This window comes from Strix uralensis, chromosome 13 (assembly GCF_047716275.1).
Source record: "Strix uralensis isolate ZFMK-TIS-50842 chromosome 13, bStrUra1, whole genome shotgun sequence".
NCBI classification, from domain to species: domain Eukaryota; kingdom Metazoa; phylum Chordata; class Aves; order Strigiformes; family Strigidae; genus Strix; species Strix uralensis.
Genome location: NC_133984.1, coordinates 3,035,303 through 3,062,466, shown reverse-complemented (window position 1 = coordinate 3,062,466; position 27,164 = coordinate 3,035,303). Strand labels below are relative to the sequence as shown.

At 39.6% G+C, this 27,164-nt stretch overlaps 1 protein-coding gene and 1 long non-coding RNA gene across 5 annotated transcripts in view; one reads left to right on the top strand and one right to left on the bottom strand.

Moving 5' to 3' along the window:
* Positions 1-3,264, bottom strand: part of LOC141949452 (connector enhancer of kinase suppressor of ras 2-like) — a 212,909-nt gene extending 209,645 nt beyond the window's left edge. For all 4 annotated transcript variants that reach the window (XM_074883088.1, XM_074883090.1, XM_074883089.1 and 1 more), the window contains exon 1: positions 3,026-3,264. In XM_074883088.1, the coding sequence (XP_074739189.1) occupies positions 3,026-3,092 (67 nt within the window). In that variant the 5' untranslated portion in view covers positions 3,093-3,264. The remainder of the gene's footprint in view (positions 1-3,025) is intronic.
* A 5,829-nt stretch (positions 3,265-9,093) lies between these two features.
* LOC141949322 (uncharacterized) lies at positions 9,094-20,674 on the top strand. Its single transcript, XR_012630732.1, has 3 exons — positions 9,094-9,225; positions 17,927-18,033; positions 20,484-20,674. It is a non-coding gene; the product is annotated as an uncharacterized LOC141949322 (long non-coding RNA).
* Positions 20,675-27,164: the final 6,490 nt, after the last annotated feature.

The following is a 27,164-nucleotide window of genomic DNA, read 5'->3' as shown; positions in this document are numbered from 1 at the left end:
CCCTTTAGAGAAATTTAAAGTTTTGAAAAATTTGGAAAAAAAATAATAGTGACTGAAAACTGTTGTTGAAAATATCTTTACAATTAATGTTTTCTGCTCCTTTGAAAACTTTCTTTTTAACTACAGTGCCTTCTGCTGTGTATTTGCTAAACTTTACCAAATATTTTTGTATAAAGACAGATTCTTTGCCACAAAGGTATCTAGAGTCTTAACTTCTAGATCCTCTATAAGCCTCAAGAATCAATTTCTAAAGACTTGTATGGCCTTTTCAGGTTGTCCACGCCATCAGATGCAGTTCCCAAGTTTAACTCCAGTTGAATGCATTCCCAAGAAAGGAACTGTGGATAAATACAAGATGCCAACTTGTCATAATAATGTTCCTTAAAGCCTACCAGTTTTTACTTCTTTGGCAAGTAACATTTCCTTAAGGAAAAGAACAGAAGGGTGTCTCCTCTTGGTTGGGGCTTACGCTACAGCTGCTTCTGGTAATAGCACGCCATAACCAGGAAGCATTCTGGGTAGCCAGGTCTCAAAATATTAACATCATTTTTGTGGCTTTCTTCCATCTTCGATTATTTGATGTTGCTGGTACTTACTGCTTGTTAACTTCAAAACATGTACTTTGCTAACAGTTTTTAAAAGTAAGTTACGATACCTTAAATAATTATGATAAATTCAAGTTAAAAAAGACATTAGTATCATTTCCCTATGAAATATGCTATCATTTACAATTTTTACAAATAAAGCTAATTGACTACATATTTTTAAGCCAAAAAAAGGTATATTACACTTGCAATATTTGTTACATTGTTTATTAACATGTTGCTTTTATAGCAAAGATAATATTCCACATTCATAGCATGGTCATTTTTCTAAAATGTCTTTACTATATCTCTTAATGCTGACAAAGTGTACCTTTCAGTATAGAAGACATACGTAAAAGCTGCCTTAACACTTGAATATTACTACCCACGCAGACCTTCGACCTCCCTAATGTATTAATAGCTATTTATGAGAATGACTATAGCTAATGGAGCTCACATACAGAATATATAAAATAGAGGCAAACAGTGGCCACAATTGGGTACTTTTTGTAAAGTAAGGGATTTACAAGTAGTTTTAAACTAATTCTAGTATGCCTCCATTTGGGTATGTTAGATCTTTGGCCACAGCTGAAGTATGCATTCATGAAGGTAAACACGGGGATAAAAAAGGGGCTTATGATATTAGCATGGTAAAAATGGACAAATGTGTAATTTTACTGTTTGTGGGTCTGTAGCACTCATGTTACCAAGGAAAATACCTATCTTGTGAATACTTCACTGTTCATTGCTTTATACTTATTTATGCTTAAGCCCAGAGGCACACAACTAACAATACTGTCTACTCCAGACGTCCCTACGGATGCAGCATGCAGTCTCTGTATAGAAATGTAACTGTCAGGCAACTCCATACATTTTAAAACCTATTGTCGTATGACCTTCTTGCTTCCCATGGTATGCACTACCCGTTATGGATTCCTGTTACCCAAGATGTAATGAGTTTACATCAAAAAGCATAAAAAAGTAGCAGGAAGCATTTTTAAATTTAGCAACAAGTATTATATATATTTGACATTTAATTTACATTATAGTTCGAGTAATGAGTTAAAACAGCATAACGATCTGTCCACTTTTTAAATCTTTTACGCACTGAAAATAAAGGTGTGGATCAGAAAACTCTGCACATACATTAGGAATCGATTTCAAGTAATGACATTGGAGTATGGGAATCAATCCTATATCTAATGGTTTGGGACCCATCCCAATGACCTGCTTAAGACCTCCCAATTCACCTGAGTTCACAAACACCTGAGAAACAAAGTACTTACATTCCCTTAGACACCATTAGCTTCAGAATACTGTGTGCTTGTAGAAGAATAGTTTGCTCATGTAATGTGTCTGATGAGCACCTAAAGAGCCCAATTTCAGTTAAGTATGGAGACGTATCTCAGCAAAATGAAATCAAACCCATTCCCTTATTAATGATAATACTTTGAATGCTTTAGGGATGTTATAGTGGGCATCCAATTCAGCCCTCCAATAAGTTCAGTAATGACATTACAGGAATTATTTCCATGAGTAATGTACAAACAAAATAATGGAGATCCCTTGTAGCAGAAATTACTTGTCTCTTAAGACAGACAGCTCATCAGAAGCGATGTATAACAACAGTAATGCATCCTACTGTGGAAATGCATTTTTCCCCACTCAGGAGAAATTTCAAACACTTATCACGAACAATTCTTCACCCTCCCATCCAACCCAGTCTGTTTGCAGCACAGCCGAGCATTATAAGGCAAAACATGTCACAGCTTATGGCTGTGTTGTGAAACTGCAAATGTGCAGGGAAATCATCATTCCTGTCAAGTTCTCGGGAAGAGTTTCCCCAGCGAAGCCGTGCTCAGCCCTGCGTGTCCCCCTCGCGTCCCCCATGCACGGCACGGGCTGCACTGTCCACGGTACCGGTGAGGGACGGAGACGCGGGTGCACTGGACACAGCGAGAGCAGCTGGGAAGCCTGGACAAATCAGGACATGTCACTAAGGGAGCAGAATTCCTCAGTCCAGCCGCCGGCACCTTATGCTCCTTGTGGTACCCTAAACTACACACAAGTGCTGCACAGCCACTGCATCAGATCACCTGATATGAGCAAAACAGACCTAATCAGGACAAATTTAAAGCAACCAAACATCACAACGTTACACTGTGCAGTGCATAATGGAGCCATGAGGCACAAACACTTTATGTCTGCATTTATCAACAAATGCATTTGATCCCTACTCAGTTCTCAGCAGAAATTCCAACAACATGCTGCACAGCTTAAACAGCCTCTCTCCTCAGTCGTGTCTTTAAAAACTACTGTGCAAAGCAGCATAGGGATTATTAAAACTGAATAAACTCTTCCCAAAACAAAGAATACAAGAGCAGATATGTAAATTGCAAGGATCCAAAGTACAGACAATACATGGTAATAAATGATCATACCTTTCATCCAATCCACTACTTGCTTGGGCGTCCACTTGCTAATAGGTTCCATAACGAGAGCCATCATCAGATCACTTTATCATTCACACCAAAATCAGAAAAAGGAGAGAAAAAATGTATCAGAGCATGGCTGGGCTAAGAGAGCTGTAGGATTTTACAGTGCAGTCCAAAGAGAAGATGATGCTTTGTCCCTCCAGGTTTCTCCTGCACTGATTCAGTAATGTATAAAATTACACTGCTTGATCAGCTCTGGCACCTCCCCCACTGCACACAGCCTGCAACACACTGGAGCACAGAGCCAGGAAATGGTGCAGTACGTATAGACTTACTTACAAAAGCCTCTACCCAGTGATCTACTTATTAGACTGGCACAAATATAAAATTATATTACACAGAGAGCAATTCAAGCTGGAGCTATTCCAGACACTGAGTTTTAAGGAGCTTTATTCCAACAAGCTCTGGGATCTTCATCAGGGAAAATATCACTACTGTAACTTGATAGCAGATTGTCTTGGCTTCATTGTGAATATGCTGACTGTCACTCCGTTTAAAGTGAAGATAGAAATATCAGAATATCACTTGGCATCTGGCAAAATGCTGAGCATCTCCATCTTTACAATGCAAAATGTTGCTGGAGTCTTATACTATATAATCATGTAATTCAGAATGTCACAGTATAAAAAGTCTTACCCAAGAAAAAACTATTGGAAGAAAACTCTTTTTTCTGGCCACATTCAGAGCCAATATATTTCCTCCTATGAGCTGCTCATTTTACAGTGAAAGAATGACAGCATCAAAGAGTCAATTTTTACTACTACAGCACTTTAATACAGACAAGTATAGCAAGTATTTTGATTCAAAGCACTGGGACCATTAGTCAATCTCTCCCTTTTGTTATGGAAAAAAAAATGTTTATAATACTCTTAATACTGAAGTTTACTACCCTTCCATAAGATGAGGGTGAAACATTTTAATGAGATGTGCCAAACAGTGCTTTTTGGACCCATTTGTGACTCTTTGTGCCTCATGCAGCACAAGTTCTGCATCATGTGGTTGAAGAGGTGGGTGCTTTCTGTTTGATCCATTGTCTGAGATGTGCAGCTCCACTATTTTATCCTGGGGGAAGAAACTCAGACTCCAGAAAAAAAGACAGAACAAAGCAGTTCCACCTTTCTTTTCAGTAATGTCTCCTCTGTGCCTTTTCTTCCTGCACTGCTCCAAGTTCCACTAGCACATTTGGGTAAGAAGATGATATTGTTAGCATGCCTGCCTCACTCCACTAGAGCTGTGTTCATTTAGGCAGGCTGAGATCTGTCCTTCTCTTTCTTATGTGGGGGAACACAAAACACAAATGGAATATTTATGCTGTACTGTTTCAGGGTTCTTCTTTAAGTCCATATAGATCAGGCAGACAGGCATTCTTTTTTTTCCCGCCTGAAATGCCTCCAAAGAGATGTACCCTTTTCAGTTCAGTGATGCACTCTATCCTTTTTTATTTTTCTTTTGCTTTGGGAAGTAGTGTGATTAGTATTCTATGATGTATTTTGAGTGCTCAGAGCACAGATCTCCTTTACAAAAGGATTCACATCAATTCTCCTTCAAGAAGGCTGTTTCCAGCTGAACAGCATGTCAGCTTCCTCTATGAGTTTTGGGAGACCACTTTCAGTAGCTTTAGTTCTGTCTAAATAGCTGTTTACAATGGACATAATAATGACAAAGATTTCAAATACACAATACTTCTCCTTTTAGGCAATAGTGCACTACAATCGAGATATGCAGAATAAATATTTCTGTTAGCTATTGGAAACGGTACAAGCTGTTTGTTTTCAGGCTATGTTTCTTAAAATTATTTTCACAAATATTTTCACCTCTCAAATTCTTTTTATGGACAAGCATGGAAGAATGTAAGATATGTTGTGTATGAATGTAGTATTTGGACACAATTACATTAAACAATCTTCATTCATGATTGTTTGGACTATTTCTCCAATTCCTGTCATTTGACAGACATGATGTCAATGCCCTTTTGTCTCACGTTTCCTACCCATGCTTGACTGGGCAGACATTTTTTGGTATATTTTGACATATTTTTGAAAGAGGATGGAGCCTGAATTCAAAGCCCATCAATGTCAGTGGGCATAATTCCATTAATTATAATTGTCCTTGGATGACCAAAGAAGCCCAAAGCTCTTATTTTGGAATCAGTACTTCCATTTTCAGAATGAGAACTTTTTAAAACTTTTTCATGTCCTGTTACTGAGGGTCTTCTCCACAAAGATGGTTTGCATTTTCATTTATTCATACTGTTACTCACCACCATGGTGCCAGTTCAGGCAGTAACTATAACTTATCTGAAATACCTTGACTATTAGATAATCTCCTGTGTTTTTCTTTATTATTACTAGCCACAGTTTGTCAGTATTTTGGAATTCTACAACCTTTTGGACAACTGTCTACTTTTTGTACTACTTCTTGGAATGAAATATTTAAAGTTGTTAAGAACAGTAACTCTATTTCTCTCCTTGAGCAGATGATTTATGCAGCTTCGTTATCCATTGCACAGATCGGTGTGGATAGCTGTAGTTTGTCACCATTCATTCTAACCCCAGACAAATGCTCCTTTAACTTAACTCATGGATATGTTCATCATAGCAGTCCATGGAAGATTGTACCTCGGTATTTCCTCTGCTTCTTGCTTTATTTCAAGAAAATTTATTCCTTACACCCTGTCATATGAGAGTGTCACAGAAGCATGGGAAGCCTTGTCTAGATCAGAAAAGGAGCCCACAACAGACCACAGATCTCAGTAATGGATACAGCTGAGCAACGGCTAAGGCCAAATGGAGTCCAGATGCGCTCAGACTATTTCAGTAACCACAGTTCAAGTCCGTTCATAGCACTTTTTAATATAGGTTGTCCAGTATGCCAGCTGAGGTAATGACTCTGAAATGAGTAATCATGGAAGAAGCCACCCATTGCACTGAGCTATCATTGTTATTACTGACACGGTTCTAAACATAGCTGTGCTAGAGTTAAATCACCTGGCTTACAGATATTGTCAGCTATAGGTCACTGTAGTAAAATCAGGTTTGAAAAGTCACTAAACGAGAAACTTTTTTTAAAAATAAGCAAAACTGTGTAATCCTTAAAGCTATTCCATGTGTTTTTCTGTCAATTTATTGCAAGGCTTCTGCCTAAATCTATCCCCCAATCTACCTTGCATTGCTTCCTAATACTGACATAAAAGAAACAATGCATTCCCATGATTATGCTTTTCTTCCAGGCTGAATATAGCAAATCAACAGAAAAAAAAAAAAAGATCAAGGAACATCTTTCTCACTATTATTCTATCTAGGTCATGTAAATGAGAAATACTTTCTGACTGAAGTCTGCATAGGCATTGGAGCAAAGTATGGAATTTGAAACAGAGAAAGGAAACAGACCTTTCACTATACGATGCAGTGTTGTTGTCAAAGGCCTATATAAAATAATCTGGTAATTTCAGGCTATCATCTTTGACAGCAAAGACCTAAGGCTGAATAGACTGGTTGAAAGGTTTCGAGTACCTCCTTCACAGCAATAACACTGGTAGTTCTTCAGCTTTTGAGCACTGCCCAGTATCTCTGGGATTACTAATTAAACCATCATTCTCTGTATTTTCATGGTCACCGTGGGAGGCAGTTAAATGTTCTTGTGTATTTCATGGCCAGTGATAACTTTGCAATTAATGGTTATGCTCAAACCCAGTAACATAGTGTAATGGTCATATGTTTCTTGCAGTTTTCATTTGGTAACAAATATTCTCATGTTTTTTGATGAAGAAATAACCATATGTTGTGAACCAAGTCCTTTACAAGCAGGTTAGTTTAAGAAAATCTTGACATGGCATTTGATAGCCATTATGGAAAACATAAGCATGCAGTTTCAGATTAAATAAGTAATGAATCCCCTGAAAAAGTGGTGTGTAATGTTCTACCTTAAGACATTTATAATTTATATTATTAATGGACATATAAGCAAAATCTCTAAGAAAATGACTGTTGAACTCTTGGTTGTCGTTAAAGATTTTTTATCATGTAATATTCACGTATTATGCAGCTGCTTTTTGGGGAAAAGAACTTTTTAAAATAAGAACTTTTTTAAAAAACAGAATGTGGCTTAATTACTAGTTTTGGTCGGTTTTGTTCTAAGGTAGGTTCTTCCTGATGCTGCTTTCTGGCAATCTCTTTGCATCGTAACCTTTGAGACTCTCGTATTGCAAAGATGGAGGGCAAGAAAACTGCCTTTGGTGAATCTCTGTGAGCAGTAAAGTTTGTGCTATGAGGAAAAAAAAGCCCCAGCTTACATTTGTGATAGCATCAACAGACATGTCTGTGTAATCATAAACCTTTGGTTTGCTTAACCCTGAGTTTACAGGAGGAAGGGCCGGATTTTCTCTGTCCTCAGGTAAATTCTGAGGAGCTGGAGGAGGCTTTGGGCAGCCCCCCCCCCCACCAAGGGCGGGAAAGAAGGGGTGAGACCACTCCCACCTCCTGTCAGCAGGCAAGCGCCCCATGGCAGGTCAGCCCCGCTGCTTTAGAAACAGGCTGGGCCCCCGAAGGGAGAGTACCTTGTGTCCTCCCCGACGGACGCGCCGGCCGGTGCTGGGCGGTGCCGCATTAGCCCTCACGCTGCCTCCTCCAAGGGCCCTGAGGGTGAGTGTTGAGGGGCCGCCGCGCCCGCCGAGCGCCAGGAGCCTCTCGCGCCTCTGGAGCGCCACCTGCTGGCGACGCGTCGCCGGGTACGGGACCGGGACCGGCCGCGCCGCGAAGGGCGGGAAGGGCGGGAAGGGCGGCGGGCAGCGGGGCGGGCAGGGCCGGCTCCCGGGCGGGCAGGGACCGCTCCCGGGCCGGATGCTCCTCCGGCAGTTGAGCGGTAACGCCGGGCGGCAGCGTGCCCGTGGGACTTCACCTTGCCATGACTCTCAGCACGGTGTGAAGTTCATGAAAATTTTGAACTTCGAAAGCAAGACTTTTTGCCTTATAAAACAGGAAGCAAGCAGTTAGTTCTACTGCTGGTGTTTATTGGTACAACATTGGCTAGTTTGTCTGGGTTTTTTCCCACAGGAACCCTCTGCAGTCTCTGCTATTCAGTCACGGGTATTGTAGTAATATTCCAGCTCTTACATGCACCTTCATTAGAAAGTTTTATTTTTCATGCTCCATTAGGTGATATAACTTTTATTAATGTGCATTACTGATAATATACAATACCTTACATTAATTCGGTATCAAAACACCCTTAAACAGTTTGGAAATCAGGGCTAACATTGCAAAAATGCAAGAAATACTCAGTTTTTCAGGACTATAGAGAAATACTTCATAATCACTTGCCAAAAAATACATCTTGACACTGCTGAGATGTTTTCGTGCAGTGCTTTTTTCTTCATACACTTTAGTTCACAGACCTCCTGTTCTGACATCTGTTCAGAATAAAGTCCTCTATTTAGCCACAAAACAGATATACTATGGACAGAGGCAGTGCAAATTTCATCCCATTTCACTGTCACTTTTATGATAATATCATCTGGGGTTTTTTCAGAAATTGCCCTTTAGGTATGTTACAATTCCTCAACATCAATAGAGTTTTATATAAGATGGATTCTCTAGATTACATATCTCTAGGAAAAAATGATCACTTCCTGCAGCCATATTTCAGAGTTTAAAATGCACCCTGGGTTAATGTCAAAGTTATCTGAAACCATACAAAAAAATTAACATAAAGAATATAGTTCTTCTCTACTATAAATCCACTGACTTCAGTGAAGACAGTGTGAAGTTACACCAGGAATAAATTTTACTCATAGAAGATGAACTATGTGTTGCTTTAACTAGGACTGCAAGTGTTTTTCTGAACAGAGAATACTGAAATATTTTCATACTAATGGAAACAGGATCTGTTTTTAGTCTGCTCGCTAATATTGCCAACATGTTTACAGTCTTCCAAACAGCTCCAAATAAGAGGGCACGCTCAAACCTGTGAATCACTGCGGCAATCTTCAAAGCATAGATACAAGAAGAAAGCACCTTGAGGAAGTGCCTGTCAAATAGGCTTCTACCCAGACAAGGAAAAGGATGCTTTCACACAGACTTGTACCACCAGAACTAGTCACAGCTCCCTCTCTGCAGAAGAGTAAACTTCATGAGGATACAGATACTTGGGTAAGGCTTAACTTTTAGCTGCTGGAAAACCGAGAGGATTGGTAATATATATGCCTCATCTGCATAATTTATCTCTTCAGTTTGCTGTCATCAGTTTGGTAAACGGAAAAACTGCAGAAAGATCCTTTGTTATCATTTTTCTACACAGAATTCCTCTGGGAATAACTATAAAGTTCTGCTAAATTCAGAATTGACTGGCCAGCATAACTAAGTTAAAGAGAAACAGGAAAATACCTTGCAGCAAGTTTATTTGAGTCTCACATATAACTTGTTACCTTCAGAGGGGATCCTGTTGCACTGGGCAGACAATTCTATGCTCAGTTTTAATTCAGTTTCCAAAACATAGGGCTTATAGTATCAACTGTCACAGGGTCAACACAAGAATTTCTGAAGGCCAAACTGGACAATCTCTTCCCAAAATATGTTCCAGCTTAACAGAAATTGTCAGTGTGATGCCAAAATTATTATACATGGATCAATGGCTTGTATTATGTAGGTATGCAGATCAGACTACATTTTCATAACTCTTCTTTTTGGCCCTAAAATCTTTGCATTTATGAATTCTAAAATTTGAGCAGCTGCTAACTCTAGCTTCTTTTAAGAAAACAAAATATTAGAATATTTATTGCTATTATGTTTCATTTCCTGTCAATATATCCATATTCATTTCTATACAATATAATTTATAGCTGCGTTTCCCCTTCTAGTAAATAAATGGAAAATATTTATTTGATAGAAACAGAAAAAGTGTTCAATATACTTCCTCTGTAAGAATCATATAACCACTTATAAGCAATAAACCATCTGCTTCTCACTACATTAGGTAAACCATACTACTTTGGAAAAAAACAATAATAACGGGAAACTTGACAACAGTAATAAAACTTCCAAGCTATTGATATCAGAGTCCCTTGTTATTCATTATTTGCTGGCTGGAAAGTAGGCTCTGAAACAAAATTGCCTGTTGATTTTCCTAATGCATTCAGGGAACTTGGTCTGTATATTCTGTGTAACGTTTATTATTTGAAGGAAGCGGCCCAGCAACATTGCAAGTGGGACTTGTTTTGCCATTGAGGGACACTCGTGCTGGAGGTAGAGGAGAGACAAGCTCAAGTTCAAGCATACAGGAGAGCACTGGGGTGCCATTTAGGCAGTGATGGGGAGAAAAGACATTGTTTCTTTTGTGCTTCATCATCATCATCATCTTCTCCTCCGTCATCCCATGGTAAAATTTGCCTTATGGAAATATTTGAACAGGGGCTTAAATATTAAAAGGGTAATTTTGCCCTGCAAAGATATCTGATGAGGTCACTCAGGATGTGCTGGCAAGGAGAATGTCAGATTCATAAAATTATAACAATTATTATTATGCCGTCTTCATTTTTCTGAGTGATTTTTGGTCCAAGCTTGTCTTTCATGTTGCCAAGTGACTGATGACAGGCAACGCTTTTTGTGAAGGCATTCTCAAGTTGGCTTTTTCTTTATCTTAGCATCTCTGCAAAGCCCTGCTATTATTAGGTCTTTCTAATGCCTTGGTTAAGACTTCAGAGATTATGCTCCTACTTTATACTCCAGTAGCCTCTTCATTCACGATGTTTAGTTAGACTAAATATTTGCTTGGAGGACTGGCTGTGCCATGACTACAGAGATATTCCCAGCGCGTGACTAGAGCCAAATTTTTTGTTGCCTAAATATTGTGAACAGAAAAAGAGATATAATAATCTGAACGCTAGAAAAAGAAAATTCATGTAGGCTGCTAATACCTGCCAGACTCACCCAACGTCAAAACATTTGCTGCAGCCTTCACCATGTTTACTTCAGAGAATTTAATATGTGAAGCTTCCTATACTGCCCTTGATAAGTCTGTGAATGACTGGTGGATGACACGTCGGGTTTAAATGCAGAGCTGGAAGATTTGCATCCTCTCTGTAGTAATACACCAACACAAGTAAAACTAATTAAAAAGGAGGATGCAGAATAAAAAGGTCTCTTCCCTTCAGTCTGTCTCCCCAAATTAACTTGCTTTGATGTTAAAAGACACCAAGAAGATGATGATGATATGTCCTGTCGTGGTTTCCACTACATCCCAGCAGCATGCTCTTTGCTCTTAACCAGGAGCTTTTGAATTAGCATCCAGCTTTCCTCAGATTAATTTGTCAGGACTCTTCCTTTGCTCTTTCCATTCCACACAGCTCTGCTCTCTTACATGCAACGGTAGCTTTATTTTTAAAGAGCTTGGGAAGCAAACAACATCATGTTTTCCTTTTCTCTTAAAAATGCACTTGGACAACCTGAAACCATTTTAGATGGTGACAATACGTGCTCTGATCAAGCAGAGGTAGGTATAAACTAATTACCAAGAACTGGAAAGCTCCGTAGCAGTGTTTCAGAGTCAGCTTTCATTTCTCTCTCACTCTCCTGTAGTCACAAATTGCATGAGCTCAGCTCCAAAATAAAGACCTGCCGTCCAGAAGCCTTGTTTACAGCAATAGCTGTCAGAACCCCCCTGCCATCTGCAGCTCCTCCTCCCGACCCGCGGCGTTTCCTCCCTTCTGCCGGGTGTCTCGACAGCTCTGCAGCCAGACGTCGTCCTTTTGTTCCCTGTGAGAGGAGGACAGTCTCAGCAGCATGTTCTTCAGCCAGCAAAGACCATCTACAGCCCTGCCATTGATATCTGGGAATAGTCTTTTCATCTTTCATTGTTTCAGGGGTCTTCAACAGATACAGCAATTCTTTAAATACTCTCTGATTTCTGATGATAGCCAAACTACTGAGTGTTTCCTTAGCGCCCATGTCCTCCAAGTCCTTGTAACAGCTATTTTCAGGGCACCATGAGGAGCCCATCTTCTCTTTTGCAGACTCTTCAGGGTGAGAGAAACCTGCATTTTTAGCTCTTCTTTTCATGGGGCTTGTTTTGCCCATGAGAAAGATTAGAAATGCTCCCTAATGGCTGCAAGTATCAAAATACCCAATCCTAAAAAAAGGAGCCAAGACTCTTTTAATACAGATATGACCAAGCCTTGCCCCTGGACTCCCACTACATGTCCATCAGCAATTCCCCATGTCACTGAGTTTTACTATTTTTGTTCCTCAAGCTTCTGTTAGTTTCCCAGTCGAATTCAGTCCACCAGCTGCAGGACAAAGGTTTTCTCTGAAGGAAAATATCTCCTGCAGTTCAAGTTGTTGTGTTTTGGGTTTTTTTTAAGTTCAGTGCAGTAGCAGCAGCAGCAATTTTTGGCTACAAAACCTCTCGGTAGGTGGTTAGCACTGTGAGCCAGTGCTGTGAAAAGGTGAGACAGACAAGAAGCCTGTTAAGAACTTGACCCTTATTTCACGGTCCCTGTAGACAAGGCCCTGTGCCTTCTGTCTGGAAGAGCTCAATGATTTTAGTGACTATTTCACTCTATTTTCAGACTGGATTCAGCTTCCAGTCCTCATGCCTTCTTGGGTCTGCTTTGTATTATTAGGGAGATTAAAATAAAACATCATAAATGTAGCTCAAAAACTTCTCCCTGGGTTTAGCTGAGACCAGGGCTCCCACTGCTTGACTCAGCTCATATTCCACCTCCTCGCTGACTTTGAACTCAGTGACAATTCCCTCTTTTATTTGGGACGGGTGATGTGAGTCTGGAGACGGTGCTGCAAGCAGCAGAGAGGAGTAAGAGGTGCCAGCTGAAGGCATCATCGCTCTCACCTACAGCACCAACCTCAAGTTTAAATAAAAATCTTAGCTGTATATTCCAATATTCTCTCCCTCTTCATCTTAGTTCCTCCAAGGCTAATCTCAGGAGAATAACTTTTCATCATACAGGCTACCCATTTAACATTTTCTTAACTCTTTGGTGAAGGGGAGTAACTGTGCAGCTGTCTTAAATTAATTTGAAAGAGTTAGAAAAAATATTAATCTATCTTAAAACTATTAATACTAGTTCTATCTATTATTTATGAATTCATTTTGTATTCTAAACTAAACCACACACCATTACTTATGTTTAATGCTGCCTGCACGTTTTACTGAAGTGTCACACTCACCACATTTCTGCATCATATCTTCTTAATAAATGTCTACAATTTTACAACCGTGTATCTAAGAAAGTTCTTACACCTTTTGTATAGCTCACCAATTTTGTTGTATTGCTGCTTTCTCACACTACATCATCATGAAACTTAGCAGAACATTTTTCATGTAAATTGAATGTTCTCCCCATATATACAGATATTTATAATCTAGGGGAAAAGCTGTTTTAGTGGTTTTTTACAGCACAATTCATTTTCATATTTCTACTTATTTGCAGAGAATGCTAGGATTAAAAATAGTTTAGACTGAAAACTTTGTTGAAAGCTTTTTCCCCTAAAATGCTAAATTACATGATTTCACACTTAAACAAAAACCTGTATCATTTTGAGCTCTGAAAAAGTGACAGAAAAAAAGATTAACTTTGAAATATATTAATTTATTGCAAATAGCCATGTAAACTGGATGCTAATACATCTTTGGTGAACTTTCCTGTTAGGGTATTATTCTGGTTAGAATTCTAATATACATAATAGAATGTAAAAGTTAATTCTTTTGCTGTTAAAATACCGCTGGCATCAAAACTTTTCAGGAACTGTGACTCATGTTTTTCCTATCTTTCCAGTTTTGACCTCAAGAAAGAGGGATCCTTTGGTGATTTTACAACTTCCTAGTTTCCCATTTGCTATACTTTCATCTCCATAGGCACAGAGTTTCTTTGCAAATCTTGCTTTATTGAAGTGCTTTATTTAACTGGAGGATATTCATCCTGGGCTTCTTTCACATTCATTCAAATGCTTAAATAAATTTTCTGCAAAGAGTTATCAGGGACAGTTTTTAGAAATAAAATATAAATCCTTTGTCTTAACTCCAAATCTCCAAATAAAACATAATTAAAATGTCCAAAAAGAACTCTTCAGATTAAAAATTTAATTTCAAAGCAGTATACATGCAAAAGTAAGGTGTTTTTCTGGACAGGCTCCTTGGCAATACTTCAGTCCATGGTCTCAATAGCTGAAGTCACCCTGTCACAAAAAGAAAAAAAAAAAAAAAAGTATTTGAGATCTAGTAGTTGGAGTTGCCTAATGAAAAGGAAAACTTTATATGGCAATTAATTTTGTCAGTGCAATTATTTTTGTAATTGCACTGTATATTATCTATGTATTTTATCTAAATGCTGTCCAAGTATTTTAAATAGATAATTTGGGAGCTGGAAACACAGTTTTCTATCTAAATTCTTTAAACCTTTGTTGTAAGCCGGGGATACAAGTGTGAGTGGCTAATGAGGACATTTTCAACAAGGACAGCTAGGCAAAGATATTTGAATATTTTGGCTTTGGACATTTACCCAGCTGGCGCGGTGCTGTAGGATGCAGTGTCTGCCTTGAAGGATCTGAAAAGGCCACTGGCTGGCCACCCAGCTGGTGCCTGGTTTTCCAGGCACACGATCTGACTTTAATCTAGTGTTTTGCCAGGATTTGTCATAGAAAAGATTTCAAAAATAGAGTACTGTATCCTGGTTAAATGACATTTTCTAAAAATATCAAACCAAGCTTATTTTCCAAAGACTTTCTCATCTTCACTCTTACTATGCCAGCACAAGGAAGCTACATTCTCCTGTTATTTAAATGAATAAGCCATTTGGTTCTACTCCTTCATTTAAGAATAATCTGAAACTTTTCAACACATATATTTGAACATAAATACATTTTGTAAGTACAAAATGAGATTGTAAGTACTTGTATGCACAAGTAGTCTGGCTTATAAGAACAGTCTTGTGATATCTTCCCTAAACTGAAGGGGTCTTTTGGCAACCAGCAATGATCCCATCATATGGTTAACTGAGAGAAGAATTTTGCTTTTTTATACCAAATCCAGATTTGTATTGTTGATTAGATTTGGATGGCTCACTGCTTGCATAGGCTGTGACCCTGTTTGTTGAGATAGCATTCTCAAATTCTTACATTTATCACAAACGTATGAATTTGACAGTAAAATGTTCCCCAGGCAAATAATTTTTTTATGCAGAAAATAAGCATTCCTCCTTGTACAGTTTTAGCAGTATCAAGTTAATAGCTTTAAAATATAACTGGATTTTAATCTCAATTTCCATGCACTGCTTTGCCAGTGTAGCACCTAGAAAGTGATGCAAAACCAGGGCAAGCTTTCATGGCCTCACACCAGCTTACTCAGTGCCTGAGTTTAGTAAGTCTGAGAGTTTGCCACTTCAGTAACCGAGAGAAAAGTTTTAACAAGAGCACAAGGCTCAATATTTAAAAAGACCATATCTGCAGCATACAGATGTGACAGTGAGAGGGCTGACAGAAAACAATATAGAATTAAATTTCCATTTTCTGGAACCTAGATCCTCACCTTTTATGGGCCTGTTGTGCCAGTCTTGTGATTAAAAAACAGTAACTACTATTTGAGTATTCCTTCCTACTCAGTTGCGTCCCTTCTCTAACCGTCATTTCAGCTGGAACACTTTTCCTAGTTGGCTTAGGAAAATAATACAATTCTGTATTAAAAATTATCATAGTGAAGTTACATTTCTGTCCATGAAGAATTTTGCTGCTTGGTATGAAAAATCCTTTGGGCTCATAACTTCCCCTTTTCTTCCTACAGATGTAAAAATGATGGGCTGTATCAATCAGAATGTATTCATGTATTAATACCACTTAAGCAAAGCATAAGGGCCTGGTTTGACTTGGAAAGTGGTTATGCTAATTAGCTTAAATTTGCAAGAATTTGACTCAAAAGCAACAACTTGACATTTAGTTTGAAAGGTCTAAATGTTTCTGTAGAGTTCAGATAACAATATTGCTGGTAAGACATTCCTTTTTTTTCCTTTCCCAAATGACTCTACAAATACAAAAAAGTTCATTTGCAACTGTTTACCTAAAATAAAATGACTTACATGAAGGCCTATCAGTGCAGCTGACACAGATCCCGATTAAGTCGAATCCCTGGCAATATAGAGTCTGCCACAGAAGTTGGGCTGTTTGCTTTTTTGGAATCCTCCCTGGCTTTAGATGCTTTCAAATCTTTTCTAATCCTTGCTGAAGGGCATCGCTAATTAACCTGGGAATGGTGCTGTGCTACTGCTTTTGCAAACTACAGTGACATACCTGCACAGTATCGAACCGTGTCTGTAGATGTATCAAGTAGCTCAGGGAAAAATATGTTTGCGGTATGGCACAAAGCCACCTTTCTCTCCCCCTTTTTAAGACATACAAAGGATATCTCTCCTACTGCAAAGCATCAGAGACACGCCGTTTGCTGGGCTGCACCTACGACATCTGATTGATGACAAAAAATATTAATTTATTTATTTATTTGCCATGCTTTATAGTTCCACAGCACGTTAGTTCTTCAAGACATTCATCGCCCTGTTCCATTGCCCTGTTTTCCCTTAGCAAACAAAGTGATACTTGGCTTCTCCTTTGTAGTCCGGGCTTCATGTTGCTGTTAAAAAACTGTGCTTTGAAGTACTGCTTCCTCTGAAATTGTACAAGTATGATACGGTGTTGACCACTGCTTCACTCGCCATTTTTTCAATTCCCAGAGTTAGGAATGGATTAGTTAATGGAGCTTAAGCTCCGGGGCTTGCAGCACAGTGCACCCTTTCATTAGCTGCGAATCCAAGATAAACACAGTGATTTAGGTCCACTAAGCAAATCCATCAGCTGCATCGCATGACAGGTTGCTGCTGCTTTTGCCTTTGGATCTTTATTGAAATAGACTGTTAACAGCTACTATTTTTTTTTTCAATATTATGTCAAAAAGCTTGTTTTAATATGATGTGTTAGGTCACAGTGGAGGCGGCAGCTCCCAGGGGCCAGGAGTAATGGGTGCTCCCCACGGGGCAGGGTCTCCCAACCAGGACTGAGGTGCTCCGGGGGGGCTGGCCGGGGGTCCTGGGCTACGGGGTTGGGAGAAGAAAGACATCAGAAAGAACAAAATGACAGTATGTCAAAATTGTTAATTTAAAGGACAACTGAGTAATTCCAGGTGAGCTAATCAGCTCTATCCATCTATCCATATATGTACTCAAATAACCCAAGTTGTTGGGTCACACATTTGTTTGAATTTTCTATTGGTATTTTTAGAGGAAACCAAGAGACAAGCTGATTAAGCAGAGCAGATCCTAAGTGTTGGTGGTGCAGACCTTACTCTGACGCAAAACTATTGCATTTGAACATATGCTGGAAGGGCAGCACGCTCCAAACGACGGGTCTCAGTTGCATCTCAGAGAGTGGCCTGAGCACGCGCGTCACTGGCTGTGCCACCAGCGAGAAGGCAGTTTACACACTGTTCTCCACATATTACCATCAGTATGTGCTGGTGTGGTTTTGCAGTTTGGGATTTATTTAGGAAAAGTCCATTTTCAGAACAAAATACATGGTAAATAAGACTCCATTTAATGCAATGCAGAGTTGCCCTGGTTTTATTCACCGCAGAATAAAAGTGCACAACTTCCACCTTTGCTGACACTGACATATCCACTGATGTGATGCTGCTTGCTTTTACTCATAGTCATTTCAAATAACATAAAATATTCTCCTAAACTATATCTGAGAATAAAAAGAAAATATTAATGAGCTTATTGAAACATGAAGCCTTAAATAGAGCCTTGTTTTAAAGTTTACCAGTGCTTTTCTGATCTTTAATTCTATTACTATACAGAAAAAAAATAAGGTGGAATGAGAATGAGTGATGAAGAATTGTATTGGATGAAGCAACAGGATTCTAAGACAGAAGACTTCAGGGACAAAAGGAATCAAAATGTCCATGTGAGTGTAAAATATATTATGATTTTATAATGAAATGTATGAAATATATAATGAAATACAGATTTTTCACTGGAAAAGACAGAGATCAAAATCAGTTATTGATACTGATGAACACTGAGGATTAACAGTAATTAAGGTTTCATAGCTGGAAATTCCCTGGTCAGCAATACATTGATACTGTCAGGAAACTCATATTCCCACAGGTCATTTTTGGTACATTAAAACATGACAAACACAGTATTTCTATCATCTAAAATACTGATTGCTTGAATTACAAATGAGTGGATCACCCTATATGTGAGTTACTCCTGTTCTGTAACGCAGAACATCTATTGTCAGCCATTGTCAGGGACAGGATATTAGGCTAAAAAGGCTTTTGATATGATCCAGCAGACTTGTCCTCTCTTCCTGTATTCTTATCTTGCTTTAAAAAGGAGACAACTCTATTTCTGCACCAAATGCTGCTTTCAAGTGCATCACCACAGCAGCGTTGCCTTATGATAACAAGCATGGGTGACAGCGGCTAGGCCTGTATCTAAAAAAGATTTGGCATCCTGTCTTAACTCAAAGGAGATAAAAGGGAATTTTCTAGATATGGTTGTTCAAGAAGAAGCATCTATTAGGAACCCAAGAGTACAAACTATATTGCCAGTAGATAGATGCAGCGATTGGGAAAAGTATATAACCTTCCTCTCCTCTTAAACTTCCCTTTAATGTTACATCATTCCATTGTATCTGGACTGAGATTAAACAAGAGTATGTATGGAGGAAGTAAAACAAGTTGGAAATAATAATGTAGTCCTACTCCAAGTAGGACTTCATTTAAAGAAATTATTTAAACAAATAGTGATTAATACAAAAGCTCCTGCAAAGCTTTGAGATTACTATCTTCTTTCATGAAACAAGTACTTTGCATTTAAACAAATTCCTCTGTATGTAGATAAAATAAAATGACAGGGTTAGTATAGAGGGAAAATTATTTGGCATCAAACCATCAATACTTCAATTTTATTGTTATCTCAAAGACAGAGATGGAAGATTACTTTGTAAACATATTTCTTAATAGGATAATTTTCTAATGAGTGATACCAATTTGTGATAAGATTTAATCTTACACAGTCTTTTTGCAAAATATATGTGATGCTATGGGATCGGACAACGTAGGATATTTTATCTACAAAAGACAATGGCTCTCTCCCAAGGAGGACACTTCAACTCACATACTTGGTCTCACCAAACCTCAGGAGTCATGCTGTTCTTTTAGAAATATTCACAAGAAAATAATTTTTGTGAAATAGTTAAGGATGAAAAAGTGTTTTATTGTAGACCAGAAAAAAAAAACCAAACCCCAAAGCTTTGCTATTCTCACATTAAAAAAAAAAATAGTACACTGAGGAACTGACAGTTTAGGAATGCAGCTGATTTTCCACTGCCAAAAATGTCAAGAGGCATATCAGTGTGACCTACAGCCAGCCTTTTGAAGATGGCAGATGGTGGAGTTAATTGTGATACGGAATGAAAGGTGAGGAAGAATTTAAACGCTTTGATTTTACAGCCTAAAAATTTTAAGACAGTAGCGCTCTTTCGTAGTGTGGAACAAGTGCTTTGTAGGACAGTTGTGGTGCGACTGCATTCTGAATTACAGGATTATGCAGTAAAGGCTGCAACTCTGCCTTGGCTTGAGCTCTCACTTGCGAACAGGGAAGGGATCTCACCCCTGGACTCGGCACTGCTGAGGCCGCACCTCAATGACTGGGTTCAGTTTTGGGCCCCTCACTCCAAAAAGGCCATTGAATGACTCGAGCGTGTCCAGAGAAGGGCAACGGAGCTGGTGCAGGGTCTGGAGCACAGGTGTGATGGGGAGCGGCTGAGGGAACTGGGGGGGTTTAGTCTGGAGAAGAGGAGGCTGAGGGGAGACCTCATCGCCCTCTACAACTCCCTGAAAGGAGGGTGCAGAGAGGGGGGATGAGTCTCTTGAGCCAAGGAACCAGCGCCAGGACAAGAGGGAATGGCCTCAAGCTGCGCCAGGGCAGGGTCAGACTGGCTCTTAGGAAGTATTTCTTTGCAGAAGGGGTTGTTGGGCGTTGGAATGGGCTGCCCAGGGCAGGGGGGGAGTCCCCATCCCTGGAGGGGTTGAAGAGTCGGATTGACCCAGCGCTGAGGGATCTGGTGGAGTTGGGAACGGTCAGTGTGAGGTTCATGGTTGGACTGGAGGAGCTTCAAGGTCTTTTCCAACCTTGATGATTCTGTGATTCTGTGAACTGATAGATGGATTGTCCTGGGTTCAGCTGGGATCAAGCTAATTTTCCTTCCTAGTAGCTAGAATAATGCTGTGTTTTGGATTCACTATGGGATTTGATATGAGAATAATGTTGATAATACACTGATGATTTTAGCTGTTGCTGAGAAATAAAGGACTTTTCAACTTCCCATGTCCTGCCCATATGCAGGTTTACAAGAAGCTGGGAGGGAGCATGGCCAGAGCAACAGACCCAAATTGTCCAGTGGAATATTCCATACCGTGTAATGTCACACTCAGTATATAGATGAGAGTTGGCTGGGAAACTGGCTCTCTTGCTTCCGGGATTGCAGTTTTGGGATCCTCTCTTCTCTGGGAGCGCTAGCCAGGAACGGGCTGGACATCGGTCGGCAGGTGGTGAGCAATCGCATTGTACATTGCCCATTTGCCTTTTCTATTATTATTATTACCGTTATTATTATCATTATTACTATTATTTTAATTATTCGGTTGTTTTTATCTCAACCTATAAGTGTCCTTACCTTCACTCCTCCAATTCTCTCCCCCATGCCTCAGTCTGGGGAGGGCGAGCAAGCAGCTGTGTGGTGTCTGGCTGCCAGCCGGGTTTAAACCATGACATGGATCAATCAAGCATGGATGGAAACTGTCTCATGGATTTCCTTAGCTCCTTAGATTTGGTAGTGCCAGAACTGGCATTTTAGCTGATCTTGTACTTTTGGAAACACAGGAAGGTCCTGTGAGGGCTATGGGTTTAGCAAGAGGTCCAAAGGGCTCATAGTGGGATTTATACTGTTTTAGTAGTCCAATGCTGTCCCTTCAGGAAGTGCTTATGGTAAACAGGGTTACCATTTGCTCTTCCACTTCAAAGAATTTCCTCTAAATCCTTCAGATTTTCACTCTTCTTCAACATGAATGTGGAGCTATTGAAGAACATGAGATGCTTTGTACTGCTCTTTTGTTTGTATACTTGATCTCGCAGCTTTTGTCTTCATCTCTGCTTTTATGATACTGTATCTTTTAGAATTAAATCTACACTATATTCCATCATTTCACTTCTTTCCCTTTCTATGGCTTACTATGACTGGGGAGAAAAGTTAGCTTCGCTAAATCAAACAAGGTAACAGAACCAGGGAGAAACACTTGAAGAAACTGCTGGATGATGGCTATTTCCTTTATTCCCAAGGATTCAGGACAACCATTGTGCTTATCCTATTTTTAGAGGAAAACCCTCACTTTTCAGGCCCTTTCAGGCCAGTCAGGGATACAGAAAAGAGGTGAGGAGCCAGTGGCAAGGGGGATAGGGCATGAGCTTTAGTGGACATACAATAAAAGTGTGGATCCACAGTCAGAAAAGAAGGAGCAGAGGAATGTGTGCTTGTGGGAGACCTGAGCAAACGGGAAAACCTTCTTAACCTCTGGAGGAGAGATGTCAAACAAAAGGGAAGTGCTGCCTAACCTAATAAATGCTTTGAAGATTTCAAGTCATCATTTTCTCAGTTGCTTTTCCAAAAAATCATGGAAAATAAGATCTGCTTGTGCATCACCTTTAGGTGAATCACCTTGCCAGTTGAATTGGGACCTGTAATGGGATGTTAAATTACCAAAAGAGGGGCCTTATGGGTTTGCCAGACCATTTGTACTGGTACTTGCTATCACAAATAAACGTCTGCATGAGTGAGATGAGAGCTGTACCCATCTTATTTTGTTCCATGCATCTCTAGATTGGATCTGTGATACTTCAAGCAGTAGAAGGAAAATTGTGAGTATGACAATGTAGGAAAACTGAAGTGAAGCAAGTTTCTATAATGTTCTGAAAAGCAACAAAACTCTGAAGAGTTCACTCAAACTGAAAACATACGGCTGCATCCTGGCCAAGAAATGAAGGCATCCAAAGGAAACCAAATAGCTTCAAAAAGATTTACTGGTTATGGGGTATAAGTTTTTATTACTTTAGAAAATAAATACCCCTCCTTTCAGGAAGTCTGTAATACTGAAGTCTGAAACAGTACACTGGTGGGTTCTGTACAACAGCATCACAATCCAGAAGAATATGGGATTAATTTGTAAAGGCTTCGAAGAACAGGTCAACTGCATAGGCAGGGAAAAAAATGATGCATTCCCTCTCCGTTTCTTTGCTTCCTCCCATCTTTACTGTTTTTGTTTTTTATTTTTAAAATATTTTAATTTTTTCTCTATACTAGGATTATTAATGGGTGGAAGATAAATATTCAATAATTATAGTCCGATTTTTTTTTCATTTTTGGTGTATAGCATTTTTATATGTTCCTCAAGTTCATAATTTTCACGGCTCACTGAATGAAAAATTATCAAAGGTAATAAAAATAAAAGGAAACAGCCTTCCTGATTTTCATAAAAATATCCCAAGCAATAAAAAAGTGGAACAAGTCCCTAAAATATATACCCAGCCAGGCTCTTTCCCATTTTTTTTTTCCACAAGCACCAGCTGCTTTTTGCATACTAGCATAAGGAACATATTTGCAGATTCAGTTTATGGGAGCTTTGTTTATGCACTGGGTGAGGATTAACAACTAATTTTAATTAATGTGGCAAAACCAAGTTCAAAGAAGACGGAAAATTTGTAAATCTTGCAAGACCACTAATTCTGGCTGTGAAAAAAAAAAAAAGATGCTGCATGGAATTTTCCATATTAACATTTTTACTAAGGTTTACACAGTGTAATTCTTTCTCCATCTCTATTTCACAAGGAACCTCCTGATTTAGCAGATCTTTAGTTACACCCTTGTGCCTCCCAATCTTTACTGTGTCTTTACAATCTTTCTGTAAAACAGACAAATATCACTGCTGCCATTTCAAGTGTTCGTCAAGCAGGAAACCTGTGAAAGAGCAGACAACTAAACCAAAGGGCTTGCTTCTCAGAGCAACTTATGTTGGCATCGATATGAAAAGAACGGCACACACATGTTGATGGAAACATGTAGATGAATAACAGGTAACTTGGATTTTGCAAGAATAAATCACGTTAAACCGATCTAACTTTCCTTCATGACAGAATAATGAGCCTTGTGGAGACATGAAGCAGTAAATGTGATACATCTTGGCTTCAGCAAGGCTTTTGGCGTGGTCAGATGCAGCGTTCTTGTAGTGAAGCTGAGGAAACAAAGCCACAGAACTGGCTGAGAAACTGCTCAGAGAACTGCTATTATAGTTTCCCAACAAAATGAAAGGAGGAAGTGGGGTTTTGCTGCGGTCAGTCTTGAACCCAAAGTTTAATAAATCTCTTCTGAGGGTTTAACTTACCGAAGATTCAGGATGAATGTTAGCATTCATCCTCCTAATGGGAGGATGGTCAAGCACTAGATTAACTGCAGGCTTTTCAATATTGGATTCTCCCATCCATTTTCCTAAGCAGATGTTTGACACTGTTCTTTTTGGGGCCAAGGGGGCAGATTCAATGACAAGATGAAGTCCTGTTTTGGCTGATGCTACATAACTACATGATTTACTGTTTTACAGCAATGTAATAGGCAAATTACTCATTTGAGATCAGGAAGCATCACACCAAATTGCAACACAAATTGCTGGTGAAACATTCTTGTTCTCCTTTCCACCCTGCTTTCACCCCCCCGCGAGGCCGCTGACTCTGTCAGGTCACCCTCAGGTCTGGCTTAGAGATCGTGTCCTTTAAGGCATCACCAGAAAACAGCACGATGAATCCAGTGAAGCTGTCCTAAGAAAAGTTTCTGTTAAGTGAGTTGGTTTTGCCTCATTGGCTTTCTTAGTGCTTTCTAGATTCAACAGAAAGCCAAGAAATGGAAGTAGCAGCTGTTGCTCTAAACTGTATGGCCAAAATCCCTCAGGTTCATCGCCCGGGGGTCACACACCAGCTCCTCTCTCTGGGACGCTTCTGGGGCGTCATTACAGAGACTTCTCTTACCTGCACGATCTGCAAAAAATCTGAAAATAGTATGAACTGCTGGAAAAGGGAGAGGGTCTGGGGATGGGGGAGAAGAAGAATTGTGTGATTTTACAGGTGTGTTCCTGTCTGTGGAATACGAAATGGGGCTTTTGACCTCTTCCCTATCCCATGTGGGAAGCAGGGAATACCTACGCACAGCGCTTAGAAACCAGCGCACATATTCCTGAGAAATGCCTTCTCTGCCACATAGAAGCTGTAACCCATACTGAGCTAAGTAACTAACAGTAAGCTCAACTAATTAGTTTAATGAGCTAATATAAAGTAGCTACATCAGAGAGTCTCACTTTGATGCTAATTCCCTCATGTAAGGAGTCCTTTTATGTCCCGGGCTACTGTTTAAACCACTGGACCAATTTGCCAGCCCCTGTTAATTTAAATCTGTTATTAATGAATGAGAAAGCATGTGGATCTGGTTGTAGTAGAAGAATATTTGTTTTATTTCATCCTGACATAGTTCTTCCCTCAAAGTTTGTCTCATTGAGAGGCAGTACCAGGGAAGGAAGTAAATAGTATGAAGTCCTTTCTGGAGCTTGTCACTCTGCTGCTGCAAACAGCAGCAGCTTTTTTAACCTATACATTCAGTTTACTCTTCTATATTGTAAAGTATGTAGTGTAGAGCGCATCTCTTCTATCCCCCTCCTATCACTAGCATGAATGTATTTTCTCACATTTCCTTCACCTCTTTTTTCTTTTCATATTCTGCTTGCTGGATATAGACTTTTCTGCTTAAGCTCTTAGTCTTACCTTTTATACTGAGACAAGTTTCTGTTACTGCGATCTAGAAATCTTTTATGTGGTCACAAGTCTGCATATTAGTTTCTTTGATAACTTCAATACACAGCTGATGTCTCCTTTAAGAACAATTCTATGATTTTTTGATATAAACTATAGAAAAAGCATCTGTGAGCCCATTGTTAGTCAGATAAGAGCCCTTGAAATATTACCATCTATTATTCAACATTTTAAAAGAGTTTAATAAACTGTGTTTTATCGAACACCACTGTATCTTTTTCAAAGGATTTTAGAGAGACTGTCTCACCACTTTTTTTTCCCAAGCCCCAGACAATGTGAGAAGAAAACATATCAAATTTCTTTGGAATCTTTCCATAGTGAATTCCAAACCAATATTTTCTATAAAAGTGGTGTAGGGTTTTTATGGTTGCTCTATTTAATTTTTACAAGGTGAATGTTGATGGCGCACAGAGGAAGGGAATATATCTAGGGGAAGAAGCAGCGTAATACAAGATTTAGGGTTTAAAATACATGGACTATCCGTAAGATCCTGTTATTAAATTCAGGGTGTTTACTACTGCATCTAATCCAATACAACTGGGAGCTGCTACCCAAAGGGATCCCCCACCACCATCCTCAGCTCCTTCCTCACGCTGGTTTTCTGCGGTCGATCAAGGAACTGTGTAGCAGCAGGAGAGTTGTAACAATGAGCTGAGCCAGTAGGTAACCAATCCCACCCGGAGAAACAGAGAAACAGCTGGCCCACCTCCTTCATCCTATTCCCTCTGCACCACACAATTACTGGGTGTGATACAAAGGAAGTATCGTATCAGTATGTCTGGTATATTATCCTAATTTGTGGAAGTGTGCAGAACTCTCAACATCAGCCACAGCAAGATGTACACGACCAGAGGAAAGCTGGCTTGGTCCGCCCTCTGCTTTATAAAGCAGGAAAGCTGAAGTGAAGACTTTACTGAAACAATTCAAGTAATCTAAGATCTTTAGCTCAGATTAAGCTTTATTAATTGATTGATCGACTTTCCAGAGCAGTGAAGCAAATGTAATTGAAATGTGGACAGACCATGAACTACTATTCAGCTATTAAAGGACGCTCTAGAAGGACGTATTCTATTTGTGGATGACCAAACATTCAGCACATCTTGCTGCTGCATGGAAAAGCATGGACAAAACTTTAGGTGGTCGGAAACAGAGTTAAATATGTCAGAAGTCAATGTTAAAATTTTTAAACAATATCTTAGTGTAATTTTAAAATAAACGTACACATTGACGGCTTTTCTCCTCCCTGCCTACAAATAACCAGTAACAATAACAGTCCTGCAGAAGTGTTTACCAATAGTTCTGATTAAAGTCATTGCACAAAATTAATCACCTCTTTTAATATTTTAACATTGTGACTGACAGTGTAAACTATTCAGGATAGGGACATGGCATATCTAGAGGCTTTGTGATTAACACAAGGTCTCAGATCTGATTCAGACTTCTTAGTGCTTCTACAGCCGAGCCAATAAATGACTTACATGATTTCTATCGCATAATCTGTCAGTACGGATGAGCCGTATCAGACTTCCTGCATGTTTGTTGACTATATTTCCTTTTGGATGGGAAACCCAGCCCAAAGGAGGGCTGGCGCTGATGCACGTGGTTGTACCGCTGGCTGCTGTGATAACCCAGCATTAGGAGCAGGCGTCAGTGGTGGTGCGGTGCTCGTATAACGGCGAGGTGTCCGGCCTCCATGAGGCCCTGCGCTGCTCACCTGAGAGACTGACATTTCCTTTCTTCCCAGACCAAATGTTATTCACCCCAAGCAATAAAAAGTTTATTTCTTGACGGCCATAACGTTCATGTAATTGAAATCCTGATCTTTCACGGAGCTTTTCAGATTTTGCCAGACAAACCTACTCCTCTGCTCAGAGCAGCACAATAAAAAGGTTGTTAAACAGAGTAAATTTTATTTAACTGGTTATTCACTCTTTATTTCTCTCGGAAAACACTGGCATTGCTTTACACGCACACCATAGACACCTCCATGTGCCCACTGTCACCCACCTACAAGGTGTGGGACGGGCCAACAAACTGGGGGTGCCCCAGGCCCCCAGCTGAGGGAACTGAGGAGGATGAGGGAGCTGAGGAGGATGAGGGAGCAGAGGGAGCTGAGGGCAC